The sequence below is a fragment of the Gavia stellata genome, chromosome 5, assembly GCF_030936135.1.
Source record: "Gavia stellata isolate bGavSte3 chromosome 5, bGavSte3.hap2, whole genome shotgun sequence".
Taxonomy (NCBI): domain Eukaryota; kingdom Metazoa; phylum Chordata; class Aves; order Gaviiformes; family Gaviidae; genus Gavia; species Gavia stellata.
The window spans coordinates 28978760-29002246 of record NC_082598.1 but is presented as its reverse complement, the minus strand read 5'-3'; the positions used below and the strand labels follow the sequence as shown (position 1 = coordinate 29002246).

Sequence of the window (23487 nt, the reverse complement as noted above, 5' to 3'; positions counted from 1 at the left end):
AGAGGATGCCTGGGTGAGGAAGTAATTTCTCAGCACTGTATCCACATTATGTGCAAAAGACTTCCTTTGTTTGGTGGTGCGCACAGCTCGGCGTAGAAGTACAGCATACGGAATGGGTTATTAGAGCCATAAAAACCCTCTAGTCAGATAAGGATAGGCACAAATGCCTTAGTCACAATAGATACTTCTGCTGATTTCTGCTGTAAGAAATAAGGCAAATGGCAACTACAGGCATCCGAAATGAGTGAAGTGTCACTGATGAGCAGTGTGGTGATAAACAAGCATATTCCCAAAATATTTTTAAAAATTGGAATCATTTTCTAAGCATCAGCAAGTTTGTGTGTTGTGAGATGGTCAAAATGAAACAGATAAAGCAAATATATTTGGTGTATTGCTGTATGGAAATTTTTCTCCAAGATAAAGCAGCGGTTTGCAATACACTAGAAATTTACTTCTCAGCATATTGATTATTATGAGTTAACCACAGAATTTCCTTACTGTCCCCAAAATGCTCATTCTGTAGTGCTTTATTTAGACAGTTTATTCAGTTTATGGTAAAACTGGTTTTTTTTGTTTGTTTGTTTAATATGAATGATAACATTTTAGATAAACTTCCAGTATTTTAAAATTCTTGTCGATGATTTTTGCATTTGTTTCATTATCATAGTGGTGCTGACATATAAACCTAGTAAAAAGCTGAGATGCTTCCATGTAATTTAATGTGCATCACTGTTGTTACTGTTTTATTTGGCAGGTAGGTACCACAATCTTCTGGATGCTATGGTAGGTATATAGCTTGTGTCTTGGGACTCTTTTCTTCAACAGAAGCCAAAAGAATTTTTTAAAATCATATTATACTGTAAAAAGTGAAAAGTGATGCAGTATTAGCTGTACATTTATAGTATTTTTGATAACAGCTTCAGAATGGCACTGTGAGGACCTACTACTTCCAGGATCTTTTGTTTAAAACTTTCATTCATTCTTGTCTCTAAGGAACATATCTTTCTATACACATTAAGTGGTATGAATAGCATCATCTTAAACAATCCTAGTTGATAGTCTGGAACAGTTATTCTGCAACACAAAAATTTTACACACAGTCAGAAAAGTATTTTCTTTCTTTTTTTTTTTTAGGTGAATATATTGTTATGACAGTTTACTTCCACCTCAGACGGAAAATGGGTTATTTTATGATTCAGACCTATATCCCATGCATTATGACGGTGATCCTTTCTCAAGTTTCATTTTGGATAAATAAGGAGTCCGTTCCAGCTAGAACTGTTTTTGGTAACTATTTCTTTTTTCTACTTTTTCTAGTACTTCCTCTTTTAATAACTGTCACTAGAATAGGCCTTTTTAGTGCCTGGGGCTATACTGCCTCTGTGCTAGCGCAGAAGCAAGGGAATAAGGTAAATTCAGAGGAATTTTTGCTGTCAGTGTATGAAGAATGTATTATGTGAATCCTTGGAATCTGAAGAGAAACTTGGAATATTTAACCGGAAGGGTGACATGGCTGCCTGTGGCACAGGGATGTACATCTGTGGGGCTTCTACCTGCTTGGGGGAGCAAATTGGGAAGACCTGGCCCTCAGTAATCCATTCAAGTCCTTAGCCTACATCCACACCTTCTAAAATCCTTTTAAAATAATTTGATTGGGCGTGTGCGAGATGTACAGATGTCTTCTTACAAGAGATCTGTGTCATCAGTGGAAGCTTGCTATGAGTAAGGCTTAGATCCTGTTACTGTAATTTCATGTTTAGTGCTCTTCTTTCTGCCATTGCCATTGTGAAAATGAATTCAAAAAGCAAAATGATCGCACGATATTAAAATTGCCCTAATCAAAACACAGCTTGAATGAGATGCTACAGTGAACTCTGAATAAAAAACAAAAAAGCTTCTATGGAAGACAAAGCATAAGAAATTAAATGGAAATACGATTCCTAACAAAGAAGTAGGATAAAAACATTTCTAAGAGCAGTCGTTGTAGAGCAATGTCTTGACTTTATAATGTACTGTAGTCTAGAGCAGGACTAAACAGGAAGAGAATGTTCCTCAAAGAGCCTTTCTATATATAGATAGATGCTGGCAAGAGTGATAGGAATTAATGTTTCGACGTAACTGCCCATTCAAACATGTAAGTGGAGTCAGAACGCTGTTTAGCATCACAAACTAGACAAGGTTGATGATTAGTTATAGGAGAAACAACCTGTAAACCTAATAAGAACCCCACTAGCTCTCAACTCAAGCATTACATCAGGCAAACGAGTATATCGCTTCACATGCCTTTGCAGTGATGTTGAATAATGGTACTTTTTTTTGAAGGGAGTATTGCCATAAACTGGAAAGGTAGAATCTGTATTTACAGACAAAATGTGATAATTGAAAATGTACAAATTATAGAGCAATAGATGTAATATGTGTCATTATATCCATATATGAAACTGAAAACAAGTAACAATAATAAAGTTTGGACATCCACTAGTTACTGATAAGTCTCTAAAATGCCTTTGAAAGCAAGTGGCTTAAAGCATGGCTAAAAGGATCTTTTTAGCTTTCTGACAAATTCCAACAGGGACCCTGTTTTCTAAAGGTTTTCTTAAGAGAAGATAGAGATGTTGCAGGGAAAAGATAGGAATGAAGCCAGAATACCTGCTATGGTACCAGCTTTCTAAAGGAACTATCAGAAGAGGCTAACCTCAAGATCTTTCCATTGGACACTACATGATTAGGGAGAACTTGGCAAAGGTAACAGAGGAAGGATACACAAGGAATTAAGGTACACCAGGTCGTAATTTCTGCAGTCAGAGCTTCAGACACCTGAATCTGGTGATTGTGGGAGATTGGTGTTTCTTAGAAGAAAGACAGCAGTAATTTTAAAACAGGTTTTTAAGAATAATTTTTATATTAAAATACTCTTAATATATTTTTATATGGTTATGTGCATTTCTAATCAGAAGCTTGCAAGTATTTAGCTCTGGATAATTACAGTTCATGTGTATATATAATATTTTTTACCAGAACTTAATTCCCTACCCTGTAAATCCCTATGGTGCATATCCAAGGGTAGTTGGAGTGGAACTGCAAGTCTCCCAGAAGAATAATTTAATAGGGGAAATTTGATAAAGACTATGGCAGTAAGCTGTAATACTGTCACAACCTCCCCTTTCCTCCTTGTATTTGGGGAATGGTTGGTCATTCAAGTCACTTCACCCTATTCTTACATCTATTGAACAAATGTCTTTAGAAGGACAATTCAGACAAACTATTTGCTTGAAGTGGACAAAGGTAGAATCAGGAAGGATAGGGCTAAGCATGAATGGGTCTCTTCCAGGAAAAAAATAACTTTCCATAATTAATATTTTTCCTCAGACCTAAACATTTTCAGTGATGTGTTTTTTCAATACCTTCCCACTGAAGAAGGTTTTGTGAGCTTGCTCTGAGATATTCTTCGTGCTTTCATGAACTGGCTATTACTATTTTTTCTTTTTTTTTCCCTTTCAATAGGAAGGACTGGTTTCATTGTGTCCAGTTCTCTGTATGGCAGTGTCTAGGTAAAGCTTTTTCATATTAGATTACCCAGATGGAATACCACCATTTAGGGAATAGGGGATGTGAGGATCCTGTTGGAAAACATGCTCTTAATTATTTTGAATTCTTCTGAGCATATGTATTTCATCTTGAATTAAAATGCGTACAGTGTTCTTTTCATAAGAGTAAAGACACCTCCATTTGTAGTCACTCTTCCTTGAAGTTATCATAGTAGGACTTATGCAGTGTTCTCTATATCCTTGGTATTTCACATTTGTATCATATGGGATATTTTGGATGAAAAAGGAAAAAAAGACCCCATACCTTAGTTTTATACAGCGTGTATTTGCATTTGAAGTATTACCATGAAGTGGTCATATTTTGAGTTCAGTGTTCATGCTTGTACACTTTAATTGAAAAGTTGTTCTTTTAGAAGATTAAATTCTAATTATATTTCATCAGTTGACTAGTAGCAGAAGGGTTTAAAAGTTAAGGTGATGGTTTCTTAGTTAACAGAGTTGTTAACATAATATTCTAGTTTTTCTTAGCACCAAAATAATTTGCCATGACTTAATGGCACCTGGATTACGAGTGGGATCAGAGGAACAGGCGCAGAATAATAGGTGGCATTCTGAACCCATTACAGGAAAAAACATGTTTTTGTTGCAGTCTGAGGAGCACTCCCCTATTTAACAACTTAAATTATGTTCAAATGTTTAGAAAATAACTTGTAAGAAAGTCTACTGAACTTGACATGAAAAAAATATGAAATGAAGACTTCCACGTTTTCTTCATGTGAACTGTAAATGATCTGCTGAAGTCATGGCTTTCCATGCCTCCTTTAAAACCTGGTTAACTGTTTTGTGTGCGTAGCTGCTCATAGATATGTGATAGTTGCCATGACTTAAATCTAGTGCAGTATTCACAACCAGCAGAGGAAGACTCCTAAGTGATTTGAAATTCTTTGTTTGAAGCTGCTTGCCTATTCTCACTTTGTTTTACTCTGATTCAGCACTGCTTTTGCTTTATTTCTTTGAAGGAATAACCACAGTGTTGACAATGACGACACTGAGCATCAGTGCAAGACATTCGCTGCCAAAAGTATCCTATGCTACTGCCATGGACTGGTTCATAGCGGTCTGCTTTGCCTTTGTGTTCTCTGCTCTTATTGAGTTCGCTGCTGTCAACTATTTTACTAATATTCAAATGGAAAAAGCCAAAAGGAAGACGGTAAAATCCCTTCTTGAATTTCCAGTTGCTCCAGTACAAAGAGAAAGAAGTACAGAAGAGACACTCATGGTACGTTTTCAGCTTATAGAAACGTTTTCTGTCTTTTTGTTAGTGTTTCTCAGTAAAAACAGGCCTTTAACTTCCTCCCAGGTTCCCTCTGAGCTAACGATGCAGTGTAAGTCAGCCTAATCGAAGGCTAATGCTATGCTACATTCAATGATAAAAACCTGTAAAACATGATTTAATTCTTATTTGCATTATTGGATTAACTCGGGGGAGAGGAGGAGGTTGTGTCCATCCATACCTGCAGGATCTTCTATATTTAGTTGTGTTTTGATGAATGTCAGTTAGGATGGGTATCTTTAGGAAACTTTCTTTCCCTCTGCTCATTGATTGGACTGATTATGCAGGCCAAGGTATTACAGATTATGAGGGCAGCATGTTATCTCATGTGGCTAATGTCTTTAATGAATTAAAATCAGCTAAAGCATTGCAGCTGTACCTTGGAGCACTTCCCTAGACATCACAGTTCTCCTTTCATTGCATGTACTGCCTATCTAGAGTTTTCTTTCTTCATCAGTTACAATTTCAGGAATTTTTGAAGAATACTGGATGAAACCTTTGTGTCCACCAGAGATTTCATTTTCATGTAATTTGCATATCATTGCACAGGAGCTCACCTCAACTCCTGAAAATGTTTTGGGGCTCTGTTTAACAAAATGCTTTCCAGCTTTCATAGTGCTTCGGATTAAGTGTGACTTGTGTGGTAGCTATCTTAGTGTGCGGACCAGTTAATAAAGGCTCGATCTCATTTGCAGTTGAGCTCAACGGTGAGTCTCCTTTCCTCCCTTTTCCCATTCCCATAAGCTTACTCTCTGCTGCATTGCTCCTTTTATTCATGAGGCACCTAGGTAACGAAGTCATTACAGCACTCGCACTGGCCAGGCGATAGGCCAGTAATTCCCAGCTGTGGCTGACACTTGGCAACACTGCTCAAGAAGTAAGGCGCTGACAGCAGCATTGTAATTTACTCTTCCTGTCAGGCTGACTTTGTAATTTCCTTTGGCTGAGCCATGATTTAAGAACCGCTGTTTTAGACTAACTCTTGGTAATTTTGTCTTCTGTCTCTTTTCATATCTCATTTGTCTCCTTCCCTACTCGTCTGCTCCTTTTTGCCTTCCCACCCCTTCCATTTGCTGTTGCTGCTCAGCTGCTGTCCACCCACTTCCATTTTTCTTTCTCTTCTTTGCTCTCCTACCGTAGGTCATTCCTGTTTTCAATCTCCTGGTTGTGTTGTTCTGTTAACTCCCATTTCTGCTTAAAAGGATAGATGTGTTCCTGAAGAGTTTGTTACTTGTCACTCCGTTGGCTGCTAGTAAGAGACAGGAACAAGAAAAAGTATGTTTATAGTAGTGTTCGCCCTTTACATAGAGGTATTAGTGCCATTAGTTTATGCTAAGCTGCTTTATTGTGCAGCGTGCAGTTTAGTATAGTATCTCAGGCACTCCTGAGGACTGTTAACAAATACTGCTTTTGGCAATAGTTAGGTTTTACTTGGATCCACAGGAAAACAAATTGCATAAGAACAGTTTCATCCTAGGTTTATTTATAAGGTTTGATTAAAACAAAAAATAGTAGTTTTTTCAGGTAGCAATGATGGAGGCTTAACAAAACTGTTGGTTCAAGGTCAGAATTGCTTTAAGTCAGTCTTGTATCATGCTTAGCCATTTACACACATGTTTTGGAGAAACTTTGCTTTCTCTTTTTTTCTGTTTTTTTTTTTAACAACAGCAACAACAGAACACACACAGCTTCACCCAACTCAAAAGCTATGTAAAAGATGTAAACAGTTCTATTCCACTGCTTAATTAACACCTCTGTGATAAACATGGTAGTGCGCTTACAGGTTTGGGGATCTTGAAAGCACTCAAGGGAGCAATCTACTTTTTTTAAGGGTTACACATTAATGTTATGAGTAAGTGAGTGAGTGATAATGTTGATTGTACCTTGAACTGTTATTTTTTTAAGGCTTTTTCTCTGGTTATGCCTGTGCTAAGACTTGAGTCTTTGCTCTTCCAGGACAGGCGTACTGGGTGAGCCCACAGGTACTGTTAAAAAGGCTCAGCTATCCTGCAGTCCTTTCCATGACTAGAGGATGTCTTCTGTTCTGGTCTCCTACTGTGCAGAACAGGAGCTAATACGGCTGTTCTAATTCATTAGAAACTAATATGACTCTGCTTTCCAACCTGACATGTAATATAGTCCTCCTCTTAAAATTTTTAGTTTTGCTTATAAAGGGCTAATCTAGAGTCTTCTTACGCCATATTATGAATCTCTTTTTTTTTTCTGCACATACTCAGTGCTGATTTACCAGAGATAACAGAATCTCAGCTTCCCTGTGCATTTGTGGTGCACAAAGAATGCAGGACAATAGCCTGACTGTAGCATGTAATCTGTAAGCATTGTTTCTTAACATAAAGACTACACATTTTTATCTCCATAGCTAAATGATAGGCTTTGATTTCTTAACCCAGTTAGTGTTTAAAAAAAAGTCTGTACTATGTTGCCACTATTGTGCTAGAAATTCTGTTGTTAGCATTACAATTGCCAGAGCTCAAGGAAGAGTTGCATTTTAAACTTGAAACTTTTTTCAACAGTCTTTGCCTAATCCCGTAAATTTGTCAGTCTCCCAAAATTAAAAATTTTCACTTAGCCCAGGGAGAAAGTGTGTGTAAATTGGGAAAGAAGATGCCCGAATACCTAAACACTACAGTTCTTTCTGGTGTGTATCTCACCATTTGCAACCTGCTTTGGATCTTCTACTAATTGGAGGGGGAGATCCCCCTCTTATGCCTGTTAGCTCTGTACTTTTGCCTGCCTTGAAATGGCATACAGATGGCTGCGCTGGCTTTTCATAGTTGAGGTCCCATCTGTATAGGTCCCCTAAAACCAAGAAAAATACAGAGCAATTGAGGCTGTTAAGGAAAACAAACAAGGTGATACTATACTATTAAATGAGGGTTTTGTTTTATGGGCTATTGATTCTGCATTATTCACTGGATGGTTATGTGCATTTGATTTTTTTTTTTTTTTTTAATTTTTTATTCTCCATTAACATGGTGGGATTGTCCTAGAGGGGTTCTAGGAGGGAGCAAGTTGGGCTATGAAACTGGATTCCCTATAGAACATGGGGGTTTTACTATATGATAGTACTAGAAATGAGGCATATTAGTAGTAAAATTTGGTAAAATAAAGATAAATTACATGTAATTGGAAGTCCTTTTTTGGCATGTATGCATTTGACCAATTTCTGACCATAGAATTAAAGTGGGTTTTCTATACTGAATCAGTTCATGTATTACTCATGCTAATTGGAATTCTTGGTGGTGGGTTGTTTTTTTTTTTTTTTCAGTCAAAAACACTTTTCCAGTTGTCTTCGATCAAAGGCAACTCCTATCATTATGTTCAAGTGATTTGGGATGTGTTCATTCATATTATGTATTTCTTCATCACAACCAATACATCTTTACTGTACCAAATGTGGACTATATGCTTTTCTGAGTTATTCTCTTGTTTAATTATACTTATTTTTTTGGAGCCACATGGTAGGTGTGACTAGTAAATATATTGATTACAGTAAGCATTAAATGAATTTTGGATGCTAACCCAGTAATCTGAAATGTGTTAATTCCAACGGAAATCCTGTTGTCAAGCTAATTTACTGGGCTGGGGATGGCAGGGGCGAGCGGACAGCCTTTGTAGTGCCTACAGATGCAGCGTGTGCTCTTGTCACTTGATTTGGTTTTAGCCATGGTATTATTCAACCTCTTTTTACCCTCCTCCCCCTCCCCACCCCATTTCAACTCTTTTTTCTTGTTGCTCATAACTTTCTGATACAAACTTAATGTGTTTCCATATGGAGGAGTGCAGTTCTGCAGTAGACATCCCATGAGTAGGACCCAAGCTTGTGAGACCTGCCTTGAGTTCTCAAGGGACTTGGACAACTTCACTCATCCCTTCTGTCAGCCCCAGCGAGATAGTACTGGAGTCTGTCTAAGCCAAGACAGATGACTTACACCATGGTCTCCTGTGATGTCCTTGTCTTGGGAGCAAGTTAAAATGCTCTCAGGTTAGAATGAATGAACCTGTCCCTAAATGTTCTGAACTCCTTTCTTTAGTAAAAGCAGAATTATTGTTGCAAGTCAGCGTGTGATGGAAATGAATGATTTATAGTTTGTTATTGGACTCCTGAGTCTATTTTTATGCTTCTGCACTATTTCCTTTTCACTGTATTCCTATGAAGTTTATTTTTAAAGACCTACCCAGTTTTGGAGATGAAGAATGCTACTGAAAAATAGTCTTCAAAAACCAGGCTCCTAAACACTGTTAGCATGAGCTTCAACCTCAGCTGTTTGTTAAGAGAGTGTGAAACTTGAAAAAACAGGTCAGGCTCAAACAAACCTTTTGAATGGAATAATTTCTTCAAACTCGGTCACAAGCAGATGGTAACTCTGAAACTTTCTTCCTCTTTTCTGAAGCCAGTTAAATGTCACATTGTCTTAAGTAAGCCCCATAGCATGGCGAAACTCAAGGGTCAAACTCTTCAGTGCCATGTAGATGCACACTCCTCTCCTCACCAGGAGCGTCCGTGCTGGGTCGATATGTGACTGATGCATACCTGACAAGTTTACAAGAAACATTGTCATATCGACAACCTTCATACATGCTTTCCTGTGATTAAGATGTGTTTTCTGTGATCGGGAGTACTTGCCTTTTAGTCATATGATGGACACAGCTCAAGTTACACCATGGGGATGAGAGGAGAGCGGGGATCCTTTGGCAGCATTTGGTGAACAAACATCTGGAGCAGTTCACTTCTGTGCCCAACTCTGTGCCCTGTCTCGTGATGTCCAGAGCAAGGATTGGGCTGGATGAATTGTTCTGATGGGATGGTCCAGAGGCCATAGGCAGGATACTTTGCTTTGTTTGTTTGTGTGTGTGTGTGTCTTCTATCTAAGGCCTAGCCTGTAAGTGAAAGTGGAAATTTTAACCTTTGAACAAAATCTGCTTTTTGAATATGTAGACATATTGTGGAACAAAGAGAGGTGCATAAAATGTACGATCTCTAGACTAGCACTGGAGGGTACTGGGAAATGCACTTACCACTTAATTTCTTTGTTTCTTCCTTGGACTAGTAGAAAAATAGCTTCCCCTGTCCAAGTAAATAGAGAAGTGGTGTTGCACCCATTTTTCACATATATGGAGGGAGTTATCTGAAGAGCAGGCAGATCTTAATGGCAGTACTTGGACCATAAGGTGATTTTCTGTTTGCTGAACTCCTTATGTGGATGCATAGCCTACTTCCTCTATGTGACTTGAGCAGTACTGCAGTTGGAACAGTATTTCAGTTTTTACATATAATAATAATTTTTTTGCTGCTTCACTACTTCTACACTGCCTAGGGTGTTATGGTTAATTTTTATTTTTTTTAGGGCAGTGGCACTGAAAACTCAGATCCTAATGAAAGACTTCAGGCTCAAGAAATGCATAGAGTTCATGCAAATATAAGGACAGGACCATACAAAGGGAAGCTGCTGTGCTATGTGAATAATCTCTTTGACATGTCAACAATTTTCTGTTGCTCTAGTTTCATTAGTCAATATTTTTGCTGTCTATGATCTACGGTCATAATATGCTGGCATCATGTTTAAGTAGGAAGAGAGTGGATGCAGGTCATAAACAACTGGCACATTTGGTGCTGAACGCTCTTTGAAAGATAGGAGAGAATGACTACCTGGGGTAATGCTGCAGTGATTTAGTGGGAGCTTTGAATGTTTGGATACCTGAGAATAGAATAGATCGAAAATGGTTATTAAAATATTTTGTTGGCTGTGATGCTCAGGTACAATGTTTTGTGGGCTTTGGTTTTTTTTGGTCGCTTGTTTGGTTTTGGTTTTTTTGTGGGGTTTTTTTTGTTTGTTTGGTTTTGTTTTTATTTGAGTTTTGTTTTTTATTTGGTTCAATAGAATTAGTCCTAGCTAGCAACTGGCACTACTTGCAATGTATAAAGCTAAATATGTGCTCAAACAATACAATTGGGGCATAAATGTGGGGTTTACAATTTAAAATGTTTTTCCTAATGTTTCACATAGTATGTCTTTCTAATTAGCACAAATTAAAGTGTTATATTAAAAAATATGGTCTCTTTCCAAGAACCTGATATTGCTCTACCTTTAACATGGTTGAGTTGTGGAATAAATTTACACTGGAAGTAGAAACATTTGTCTACTGTAAAGTGAGCAGAGTAATTACTGGAAGTGTGCAACGTAGTATTAAGTTTGGGGCTAGATTCTCACTCAACTTACCTGTGATGTTAAAAAAAAAAAGGGCTGGGTGTTGATAAAGTGAACAAAATTGTTGGAATTCAAAGTTGAGGAATGAGGTTTTTCCTTTTGATAAAGAAAATGCTTTTTGTTTGGGTTATTCATCTTTTTTTTAATATGTACAAAAAGCAGGAGTTTAGTTTAAATACCTGATTTATAACTAAGCAAGAAATCCTGCTGGAGTGCTATCTCCCTAAACCTTACTAGGAAATGTGGTAATTGCTTACTCTTCAATTTTCTGTAAGTATTATAATGAACTACCACAATAGTAGGCAAGGGAATGTGAGAGATATGCTCTGCTGTTATTCATGATGCTCAAATACCTGACAGTGTTTACTGTAGTTACTGGAAGACTGAATTTAAATGGTATTAGGATAAGGCTTTTATTTTGGAAACCAAAGCATAGCTCAGTAATGTCAATCTTTCAAGTGGTTGTTCTAGAAAATACTATACCCCATTGTTTTTAATTCTTAAAAAACACTTAAGTGCCTTTCTCTGTCATTGTGCTGATCTACTGAAAAGAGACACTCCTTATGGTTTCGTCATTAGAATAAGCAATACAATCCTGTTAAGCATGAAAATAACTTTTATTACTAATGCCAGTTGCAGGCATTAAGCAAGGTCTTCTATTGCTCTAATTGCAATTTCCTTCCTTTTTTTTATTCTTTTTGCATAGGCAAACATTAAGTCCTCAAGAAAATATGTGGTGGCATTTCAGAAACACAAAGTCAGAATAAACCTGTATGGTGGCAGGAGTAGGATTTTCAGATTGTTCAGCATCCCTTATAATGCAAATTGTCAGGGACTTCATAGTTTTCCCTGTGATGATTAGTATGAAATGATGCCTTTGAACACAAGGCTCTTCGTATTTTCTGCTTAAACCTTTTTCTGTATTTATGTTTAAATTTCAGCTTTGTTTCCCCCCCACAAAGAGTTTCCAATACTGGTGAGCCCAATGACACCAAATTGCAACTGAGTTTCACAGCTGCGTGTGAGATTTCTAGCTGACATCATTTTTACACTGGGAGAATTGGAGTCGGAAGAAATAAACGTTGAGAGCCTTGGGAAAATCTACGAGGCAATGAGTGTTCAAGGCATTTTCTGCAAGCTACTGAAGCAAATTTAACTACAGCTTTAAGGTCACTGAAAATTGAAAGATACAGAAAATAATGAAGGTCTTTGGTCCCTAATCAGCTCTTCTTCTTCCTTTCATAGATGTTATGCAGAGCATCTCCACAGTTGGTTAGCACACAGCCTATCCTAATAGATTTATTTCCCCCTCCCTGTAGTTATGTTTTCAGTTCTTTCATTTTTGTCATGACATAAATGAAATCTTTAAGAATTGTACACACCAGTACTTAAGAACCATATAAATGCATACATACATATATGTATGCATGTGTATGGCTCTTAAGCACCATACAGGTGGATGGGTTTATTTGGCATGAATTTGGCATCCTTTTTTTGAAAAAAAGCTTCTTCTAACTTATGTCTCTCTATGACCTTGAATTCACTTTTCTTCCACCTCATTCACTTTTAGGTTTGTGTAATGGTGGAACATAAGATGGAGTGCTGCTTTTACGTCTCCTTCCCTCCCATCACATGAATCAGATCACAAAATGAGCGGCATGGATGGTGCACTGGCTCTCATAGTTTATCTCCCCTCACTTTTTCTCCCCATATAATCTGCATTGCTCTTCGCACTGCTAAAGCAATGGACTAGAATTCATTGTATTTTGTGGCAGGTGGAGCTTTTACTTGGTCATATTCCAGGGCTCTGTAAGGCAAAACAAAATCTCTAGTACTATTCCAGTAAAATTTTGATTGACTGGTGCTACAACATAATAGTAAAACATGGTAGATTTCTCCTCCAAGTTGTGCATTTGCTAGCAGCATGGCAATATGGTGTCTCAGTGGGATTTGGGACAAGCAGCATTATTTACACTGATGACAACATGCTACTTCCCTGGCAAATGTCAAATGGTGTGAATTTGGCAGGCTATATAATGTCCTCCAAGAAGAACAGACTGTTTCCTTAGGAAGGAATGGTAAGGATAAAAACCACTGTGGTAGAATTTAATAGGAAAATATTGCTAAATTACCACGCAAACAATTTTTATGTTGCAGCTAAACAGCAAGTAATGCCAGACTTTTGGTTGCTTTAAGCCTTCCAATTTTTGCATGAGTTTTTGTTTGAATTAATTGAGACCTCCCAATTTGGGAAACTTATGCTTTCATATAGCATATCACTGACCTTCCTATCTATTAATTTACCTGTGTCTTGTTGAAGGTTTAATAGAGCTGTCACGCAAGGCTGTAATCTTAGTCTTGTAAAATTAACAGTGAGGCATAAAGATGTTTATTTACTGTTCATTTTTCATTTCATTACAGTAACACCTCTTTGTTATATGCCTGATTATTCTAAGAAGCAATTAAAATTCTTCAGTGCAATTTTATAACTGCTTTGATTGTGGTACCCTTTTCAGGGTGGGGGTTTTTTTTGGTTGTTTTTTGTTGTGGGTTTTTTTTTTTTACATAGGGAGATTAAGTATCCAAAATGGTGATTAGGCACCTAAAAGGCTTAGTTACTGATTTCCCTGGGTAGGCATGTACAGAACTGACTTTCTGCTTCCAAAGTGTTTGCCATGCATCTTAGGTGGAAAAATACCTACCCCGTTTCACCTGAATGGCCAGCATGCCTATTAGATACAGCCTCCTACTAACCCCACATGGGAGTCTGAGTCCTTGAGTCCTGCCCCTTCTGTCTTGGAGAACTGTATTAGTAACCAGACTACTAAGTAGTCCACAGCATCTTAAGTTCCTATTGAAGCTGCTTTTGTTATGTTAAATTATTTGTATGGGGACAGGGAGAAGGAGAGGGATTGATTCTGGAGCCAGCTTGTCTGTGCATGCACTGCAACGGGAGGGTGTGAGATTGCAACATCTATAACAATGAATGAGGACCACTTGTCCTAGAATAACCAGTGGCCTGGTGGGGAAGCACCTGAGATGTGGGAAGCCTGTGTTGATAGCCCTGCGACAGTCAGGGCAGATTTGAGAAGAGGTCTCCTATCGCCAAACCTACATTCCCATCCTGGTCTCTCGGTTAGTATAGAGGACGATAGAGTCTTTTTGCGTGTGTCTTTTCAGCGTGACTTTGCTATCTAGCTTCAGGACAGAGATCAGAGCTGAGAGTGCTGGGTAGAGTTGGATGGCTGCTTCTGCAAAGGCATGTAATCTAGGCTCTGATCCTACCCAGGGCATTTCTCTCCAGCTTTGACAGCTGCTACTGGATGTCAAAGTGTTAGCTCTGTCCCGCTAGGACTGGTACCAGATGGTGGTGTTACGACATGTAAATTCTGCTGTGAATTTATCCCTGAGAAAGTAGAAGCTACTGCTTTAAATACTGTACTGCCTCTGTCCCGGAGAGAGATGCCAAGAGAGATGCCACTTTAGTGAAATCCCGTGTGAAAGATCTGCTAAGGATCCAGAAAATGCATCGGCCTGCAGCCATGAACTCTCTGTTTCAGTAAACAAATGGTGCAAAAGCAGCCCTTGGACCTTGCACAATGTTGCTGTGAAGGTCTGTCATAGGATGAGGCTGACGCAGGTCTTCTGAAGTGTCTATATATCCAACCCCAGGACTGCTGAACTATTTTCCAGGGTGTGCTGGGGCAGATTAGAAGAATAGGTCTGAATTATATTGCAAATGCATAGCCCTGTTTTAATGTGTAGTAGTCCTGGTTCTCTGTTAGGTCAGGGGGTAGGAACTGCTTACTTTGGATTTAAATCCTGACAGAATGTATCCAAACTATGAAGTGGTTTAAAATTGCAGAGACTGAGTGGAAGCTGCTATGTAGAGCACTAACAGGTTATGGGAAGATGTTCTTGAGTTGTATGAAGGAGCTAACTCTGTACACACAAGAATTTCTCACAGCTTGCAGTGTTCTTGGTGCTTACGTTCTATAGTACAGTCCTAACGATAAAGTTGCCCGATTCCCTGGTAATCACTTTTATCATTGCTGCATTCTCCCCAGGACTTGGCATGTGACTTTTAAGTAGTGTTCTTGTTTGTTTTACAGATTCTAGGTTGGCCTTATCATACGGAGTACGCACTGTGGTTGTTACCAACTCTCTTTGTTCTGTAACAAGATGACTAAGTTTGTCAGTTCAGTATTGTATATTTGTATGCTGATGATCCCCTTCCCATGAATCTCAGCTCAGCTGCTGCACACTACTTCAGTTCATGCTAAATTTGCAATCTGGACTTCATTGAAGTGCAAAATCGGCTTGCTTGTCAAAAACTAGTAAGACATACAAAACAATCCAGTACTTTACTTTTTTTGGCTCAAATCAAGGCTTATGTAGGCTTAGAGAAAGTTTCAGAATTTCCACATTATGTGAGCAGCTGTTTATAGTGTGCAAACCTTGTTAAATATTGAAGAGTTTAGATTGACTCATATTTGTGCATCATTTTAGTGCAGTAGTAAACAGCAGTATCCATCAAAGTTGAGCTTAAATGGGAAAGCAAATAATGTGAGAATTGATTTTTTGTGATAGATTTGTTGTTGTTTTTTTTTTTTTTATTCTATACCTTCTGTCATAGAAGCTGACCACCAAACTTGCTCCACAAATCTGCCACAGTATTTAACAGTAAATTGTATAGATTTATTCTGAAGTGTGCTAACAGCATCTTTCATTGTATTAGTCATGGTCAATTGCACGTGAATCCACTTGTCAAGGGAAGGATACAGCATTAATTACCACATTTTACACATGCCTGCAAGGAGGTTGGTTTAGTTATCCTATCTTCATGCCTAATAAAATGGACTTTCTGCTCTGGGACTAGCAAAAGGGCATCTTACATCAGGACTTTTTACATAGGAAGAATTTGTACTGAATGTATCTCTTCCCACTTCAATTCTTTTTAAGATAAAAACCCTGCAAAATAGCATGTGATCCTTAAAATTAAATCAAGATCTCTATGCTTTTTAATACAGTAAATATTTCAAAAGCTTTTGCATACTGGATGCTGTTTTATTGATGATAATAAAACAGTTTCCATCTTCTCAAATATATTTAACTTGGCAAGTCATTAGCTGACTCTCAAACTACAGGGAACACAGCTGTCCTCTATGGAATAGAGGGTTTAGATTATTTTATTCCAGATATGGTGCCTTTTTAATGGGTTTAGTACCAAATTTGGTGGAAGTCTATTGTCAACTCGCATAAATTAGAATCATAGAATCATTTAGGTTGGAAAAGACCCTTAAGATCAAGCCCAACCTAACACTACTAAGTCCACCAATTAGAATATGTGCCTATTATTATTATTATTATTCAGGGTGGGCAGGACAACCAAACCCCAGAACTAAAACAGTTCTTCGCTGAAGTGCTAGGAATTACCAGTCACTTCTGTGATGTGCTTTTGCATTGATATCTCAGAAGGCTACATCTTTGCAAAGATCTGCTCTGTAAATCATCTGACTGCACTGCTTGGCTGTAAACTGCGGTGAGGTTTTTGCTTGTTTCTTTAGTTTTAGTACACAAATTCCCTAAAGAACCTGGATATTGTAGCATGCCATCCACAGACCTGGTGGGATCTCAGTCCTGCGTACACACCTGGTGCCTGAGGAGTCCCAGGTCTCTAAGGGAGTGATGCTGAAACCTCAAATCCAGCATGCTGAATCCCAGCCAGATGGAGCACCATGGAAGAGGGCTTTGGATGTGTAAGCTTGGCCTTCAGGAGCTGCTGTTTACAGCTAGTATGTTCCAGCTGTTTTCAACAAATAGGGAAGCAGAGGTGTGTCCCAGGCTTAATAACCGGAGCACTTCTCCGGGAGAGAGGAGGTGTGAACAGATTCAATTATTTCCCCGTCTGGCAGAATTTGAACCTCCTGCCCAATCCCGTGACCCCCTGCCTCCCCAATAAAGTATGCTAATGCGTAGGATGGGAGCTTCCTAAATCTCTTGCGCTGAGCTTTTTTTTTTGCCCCCCCTTTTCTTTTTTCAGTTGTATGGACTAATGAAATATTCATTTGGATAGAAAGGAGGAGTGATTATTAATGTCTTCTGAAAAAGGCTGAAGTCTGCTTTTCCCTATGTTTGCTCAATTCATTGGCTTTGTTAGTGCAGTCACCTATCTACCTCTGGCATGTTTTACCTTTTAGTGTCCCTAAATCAAAATCTTGGTGATAAATGTTTGAAGTCCCACGGAGGCTGAAACTTAGCTTTCACTGTTGCCAATCTTGGCTGTTAAAAATCAAATAGGAGATTGGTGCTGTGGATTTTTGGCATTAACGTATTCCAGTCAACCACGGAGCTTTATCCAATGAAGATGTCCTACAATTATAACAGAATATCTATTCTTAGATTATTATCAGACCTCTTGGGAACTTTGTCTATGCATGGACAGGAGTTGTGCTCTCAGATCACCCAGTATTTTGAAACTCTCATCCATAGTGTTTCTGCCAGTTAAGGTTCAGAGGCTGAATTCTCCAGACAGGATCGGTAGCAAGAAGGTTTCCTCTTTGAAGGAGGATACAGCAAAGCAAAGTACTTACAACTTCTGGTTACGTGGTGGTTGTGAAGTGTGGAGTTGGTTGGACCATGTCAGAATGATAGGCTATTTCAAAGGCAGGGTGAGACGACATGTATGTAAGCAGCAAGTTGTGTTTATAGAAAGGCAATCTTTGTCAAATGTATTAAGGCTGGCATTGCATGCTGTAATACACTGCATTTTATGGTAGTTTCCAGGCTCCCATTTTGCATTCCTGAGCTCCACCATTTTAAATGTCTCCCAAAAATCTTGCTGAAGCATCTCCAGAAAATCAGATCCTTTTTCAGTCTAGAGTGAGAATGTAAAAAATGTGGACTCAGTATTTCCTGGGGAGCCCCATCTGGAGTAGCACAGTAGCTCTCTGTTGGCTCAGGATAATTGAGTGGTTTCCTGATTTGCCCTCAGAAAGGAGTCTTTACTTTGATAATACTTTCGTTTCTTGGGTTGCATTTAATTTGGTTTCCATTTGATTTTCATATTTTATTTCTTGTTTTCATGCCTCCAAACTAAAAGCTAGTGATAGGCAGTAGGTTTGTGTTTCTTGCTGTTATTTTTAAAAAAAACAAAGTAAAATAATTTTGGGATGCAGCAAGTGCTTTACATATGTATATAATTTTGTTGGTCAGATTGTCATTATCACAATATCCTTTTACTAGGGGTATGCACCATAGCTGAAATGTCTGTGGAATGTTTTGCTTAGTACAAACCGAATGTTGCATTTTACTATGATTTACAATGTAGTGGTTAACCTGACTTCTGCTGATGTCAACAGAATTTCATTTGTTAAGATTTGGCCATGGAATCAGCCTTGTTTAATATTTTTATTAGTGACCTTGGCACTAATCTTAAGGTGATGTAGATTTGTGAGACAGCATCGGTACAGAGGAGGAATAGACTAATGTAGGAAGAAAGAAATTATCTTTATAACTTTGAATAGAGGAATACATAGGGATCATATTTATACAACCAGTAACAAGAACTTTTGCTAGAAACTTTTCAAATGGAGAAACCAAAAAGGAGACACCCTTCAGTGCTTTGGAGGAGGAGAATGAGCTATTGTCATGATACATTCTTGAGTAAGGCAAGTGCAAGAAAAGGATATTTGAGGGGAGGTGGTGGCTGGTGAAGCCACCCTGGGAATGAATGTGCATTCTGCTCAGCTTTGACGGGGCATGGAGCTGGGTGCTCGCCACGCACAGCGTGAGTGGTACGGTTTTCCTGTTAAAAAAGGGAGCAGTGAGGCAGGCTGTCTGCCTCTTGTTTTGCTGGTGCACGCTGATTCTGCAAAAGCTACTGGGGACAGGAGTTGGACCGTGTTCCCCTTAGGGCTTCTGGGATGCAAAAGGTATTGGAGCTAAGCACTGACTCAGGAGATTTTCTGCCTCCAATATTTAAGTTGCTCCCAGCATTGTTAGAGTATTATCAGTTAACAGGCTGCTCCAGCAGTGGCCAAAGCCCCTGCTTTTCCGTGTGTAATGTAACATCTCTCTCCATGGAACATGCTTGTTTCAGTACGTTTCAAGGACAAGGTTCAATTCAAGAACACAAATCCAAACTACTACAATGATACTATGCAAGAACTACGAGTCTTCAGTGATATGTTTTCTGTGGAGCATGTTAGAAATATCGTTTCTAATTTCCATGCTCTGAGTGGTTGGAAGGTGGTTTCCAGAGAATTAACAAAAAATGTACCCGTATTTTTGGGGCTTGTTATGCAGTGCTATGTTGTGATATCTTATGATGTTATCTGTTTGGGCTTTATGTGTACGTTGTAATACTTAGGAGGAAACTGGCTTTCTCTCTAAACTTAAGGTTCCTGAAGTATTGGAAGTTTTCTGTATCAGTGGCAAGAAAGAGAATGCCCAGTAGACTTTTAAACAGTTACATGTTTTGACCATTTGAAATAGTATAGATAATTTTATTCTAGAATAAACACTGTAATGGGATATGAGTAGTGGATTAAATAGCAACAGGTCTTATTTGGTCACTTAGATGACAGATGAAGTGCAGGGAAGAGGAGGTATTGTGCAAACGTATCGATGGAAACAAGTTCCCACAGAAGAAATAGGGATGGCTGGAATGTGAGAAGGAGCCTGGCTCTTACCTGTCTGTCTTACCAGTGTCTGTGGTTGGTGATGCACAAAAGGGAAGGATACGGAGGTGGCCGTTGAAAACAAGTGGCAGTACAAGTGAGCAGGAGCATTAAATGGTGCCTCTGTGAATTGCACTTAAGTCTCTGTTCTATACTCTTGGGACCATTCTTTTATGGTTGCCCTTGGAGTGATTGAAGATGTGGTATTTCTGTTCCCCAGCAGCACCACCTCTGCTGGTCTAATGTAGGCAGAGAGTAGCAGGGAAATGAGACATGTCTTAGCTCCAGTGCAGATCTACTTTGCAACCCCTGTCCCAGCCCGTGGGCTTTTGCTCCCCATGCATTGCTTGAGAGCTTTACGATGGGAGAATCTTAAGCAAAGCCAAGTTGTCCAAGGATCTGCACGTAGAAGGTAAAACTCACTTCCTCTCAATGACTGTAGTGCCAGCTTCTTCATAGCACAGAGCTATTGTTTTGGACAGTGAGCTTCAATGACTTGCATCTGCTTAGCTTTGCAAGCCTTCAAGTAATATGCAATACTCTGTCAGGTATTACCAAGTCTCTAGTAAATGCACTCCTGTCCTGATTGTATTTTACAATTTCAATTTAGCAGTCGTGGAAGCTGCTTTACTATTCCAGGGTCATTGACAACCCCAGTGTGAAAGTATCCAAACTGCACACCTGTGTGCACTTCTGCACTTCCCGAAGAGTGACTCAGGCTTCTCTTTCAAACAGTACAATTAGTGTTTCTTTCAGGAAATACAGTTTCCTCTGGTGTTTATTCCCGTCCTCTGCTTCTTTGGATTGCAGATGCAAAAAAATAAATAAAAGGGATTGACATGCTTCTCTGCAGGAAGGAAAACTGTGAAACCTAAGAGGGATTCTTTGATAGATCACCCATGAGCTGGCAAATACATCAGCCATGAACTGGCATATATCTGTGACAGCTTCAGATAAAATCAGGCCACCACTATTGCCAGTGACTGATTTGTACTGCAATTAATGGGATTTGGGACCAGCATTCTGACCATGGTGGGAGTACTGGAGAAGTCGAGTGATTTGAGGTGGTTTCTTTTCAATTGTTTTTTTCAGATTTTTTTTTCAGCTCCTATTTCTCTGTTTCCTTGAGCAAACCAGCTAGGCCCAACTGATGCAGCAGACAGACATGGTTGTCACTCACTCACTACTCAAGGTACTAGTACCTTGAATACAACCTGAGTTGTTCTCCGTTACTGCTCCGGCACTTAGCTGGAGAGAATTGCTGTTGGATGAAGGAGGGAAGAGAAGCTGCTGCCCACTTTCTCTCCCTTCTCCTTGTGCTGTGAGCTTTGGCAGGGTTCTCTGGTAGGGGGGAAGGCAAGGGGAGCCAAAGGCACAGCAGGTGTGGTGCAGGGCAATGCTTGGGAATGCTATCATTAGAGAGGTGAAAAACATGTGATTTTTGATATCTAACAAGTGATTGTTTGGTCCTGCCTGTATTTAGACCTGTATTGCTGCTGTTGAGTATATGTACCCTACCTGCCATTAAATCTTTGTCTTTTGGAAAGCAGTGAGCCTTTGCACAAAATATATTCACATATAATATCTAAAACATAATATGTTTTATATTATCTTTTAGGTTCAGGGCTGAAGGTTCAAAAGTCTGTTCTTCAGGTACCCTTCCAGAAGGAGGTTCAGGAGATGTTAGGCTTCCTCTTAAATGCAGAGAAGAAAGGCAGAGCCTGAGTCCCACTCCCAGAAGTCAGTAAAATATTAAACTCTGCTGGATTTCCCATCTGTACTTCCTCACCTGTATTTCAGTTTCTCATGCAGCCTAATAAGTACTAGTTGGCGTAAGAATATCTTTCAGAAAGACATCCAGACTTGCCTGAAGACATCAAGTGATGGGGAATTCACGACTTTTCTTAGTTAATTAATGGAAAGTAGTTGATGAAAGACTGATTTATTCACTGGTTCCATTGCAGCTGGAGAATTTATTGCCTGTGGTTGATATGGAAAAGCACAGCCTTTATTTCTGAAAAAACAGCAATGTGGTAACTTGCTTTGGTAAATACTTGCATTTTAATAGCATCTACTATAGAAGACAGACTAGAGTTCCTAATACATGGTGGTCACTTTTCTGGAGACATAAAACAGAAGTAAACCATCATGGCTGGTAAGTTGTGTCTAGAATGTTTTTATATCATCAGAGAAATAGGTAAACATCAGAGAATATTGTTTTGAGCATGAGCCTGGAAAAAAACCCCGACTCTTGAATACTTAGCCTCATGGTATTAAGTTTACATAGGTACCACATCACATGGAGTGTGATGCATCAGATGTGTTTACCCTGGTATTCCAGCCACAGGTAAAAGGAACTCTTATCACTTTATATGCTATTAAATCTATTTTCATGAGCATATGGTATCTTTGTGCTTCCGGATCAAGCTACTGGTTATATTTGTGAGTATTATTCTGATAGTGCTTTGTTATAACGCTTTCATTGCTTCTGCTTCAGTGTTTATTTTAAGAATTACTAGTATTTTTTTCAACTTTGCAGAGTACAGATGCCAGTTCAAATGTGAGGAAAAGAATGAATGCCACAGTACAGTCCGAAGCTGACGGTGGGAGCCGAATTGACACAAGGCACAGCTCTATCCAGCCTCCCTCTGTAGCTCAGGGGTCTTCTGACATTACACCCCACTCCCTTTCTGCATCAAGTCCCAACCCTTTCACACGCATCAATGCATCAGAGACATTATCTTCTGCAAGAGCTACCCCTCCAGCTCCTCCTTCTACGCCAATTTTAACTGGATTTGTATCCCAGCATGCCACAGCTGGATCCCCTTCCATTCAGCACTTGCTTGGATCTAGACTGGAGCAGATTCAGACCACCACACCTAATACATTAGGAGCATCTGCAAAGCCATCTGCTATCACACCACCTGCTCCCCCCGCCTCCCACTCCGGCACGAGTAAGATAGACAAATATGCACGCATTTTATTTCCTGTTACCTTTGGAGCATTTAACATGGTCTACTGGGTGGTGTATCTATCCAAGGATACCATGGAAAAATCGGAAAGTCTAATGTAGTTTTGCTGCTATGTAGTAGTTCCTAAATTATATTCACATTTGATGCAGAGTTTCTTCTTTTGAAACTATTTAAAAAGGTCAATAACTCTTATTTATAAAAGCTGTGTGCTACTTTCCCATTGTAAAGGCTGGAGTTATTGGGGATAATTAGTTAACTCCTACCAGAGTAATGGGTAACAGATTTGTCTTCCTCCCTTCAGCTAGCAGTGAACCGTCACTCTCTTCAGACAGACTGCTCTGGCTACACAGAACTTGCCTTTGGGAGGAACATGCACCCCCAACAAATCAAAGGCAGAGGTGCACAGCTGTGCAGTGGAACACATCTTGACCGCTAGGAATACGCATGTTGATTATTACAAATCCCTGAAGCACCCAGCACTGTGGTCTGGACACAGCATTGCATTCTCGGAGTGCAAGGTCCATGTCCTGAATATTTTGACAGTGCTCGCTAAAAGAGGACTTTCCCTGCTAGATTAAAATTGGCAGAATGGGGGGAGGAAGATGAACAGTGGAAAAAGAAAAGAGAGTCCAGCCTGGGAGAGTGCAACTCCAGAAAAGTTATGCAAAGGAGTGGTAGAGCTCCATATATTTTTACTAAGCATTATTTTGTGTTGCAACCTGG

At 39.2% G+C, this 23487-nt stretch overlaps 1 protein-coding gene across 1 annotated transcript in view; it reads left to right on the top strand.

Annotated features, from left to right (window-relative positions):
* The window catches only part of GABRA4 (gamma-aminobutyric acid type A receptor subunit alpha4), a 37572-nt gene extending 14707 nt beyond the window's left edge, over positions 1 to 22865 (top strand). Inside the window, exons 7-9 of the mRNA XM_059817471.1 lie at positions 1135 to 1287; positions 4568 to 4827; positions 22332 to 22865. Of these exons, the coding sequence (XP_059673454.1) occupies positions 1135 to 1287; positions 4568 to 4827; positions 22332 to 22865 (947 nt within the window). The remainder of the gene's footprint in view (positions 1 to 1134; positions 1288 to 4567; positions 4828 to 22331) is intronic.
* The last annotated feature ends 622 nt before the right edge of the window (positions 22866 to 23487 follow it).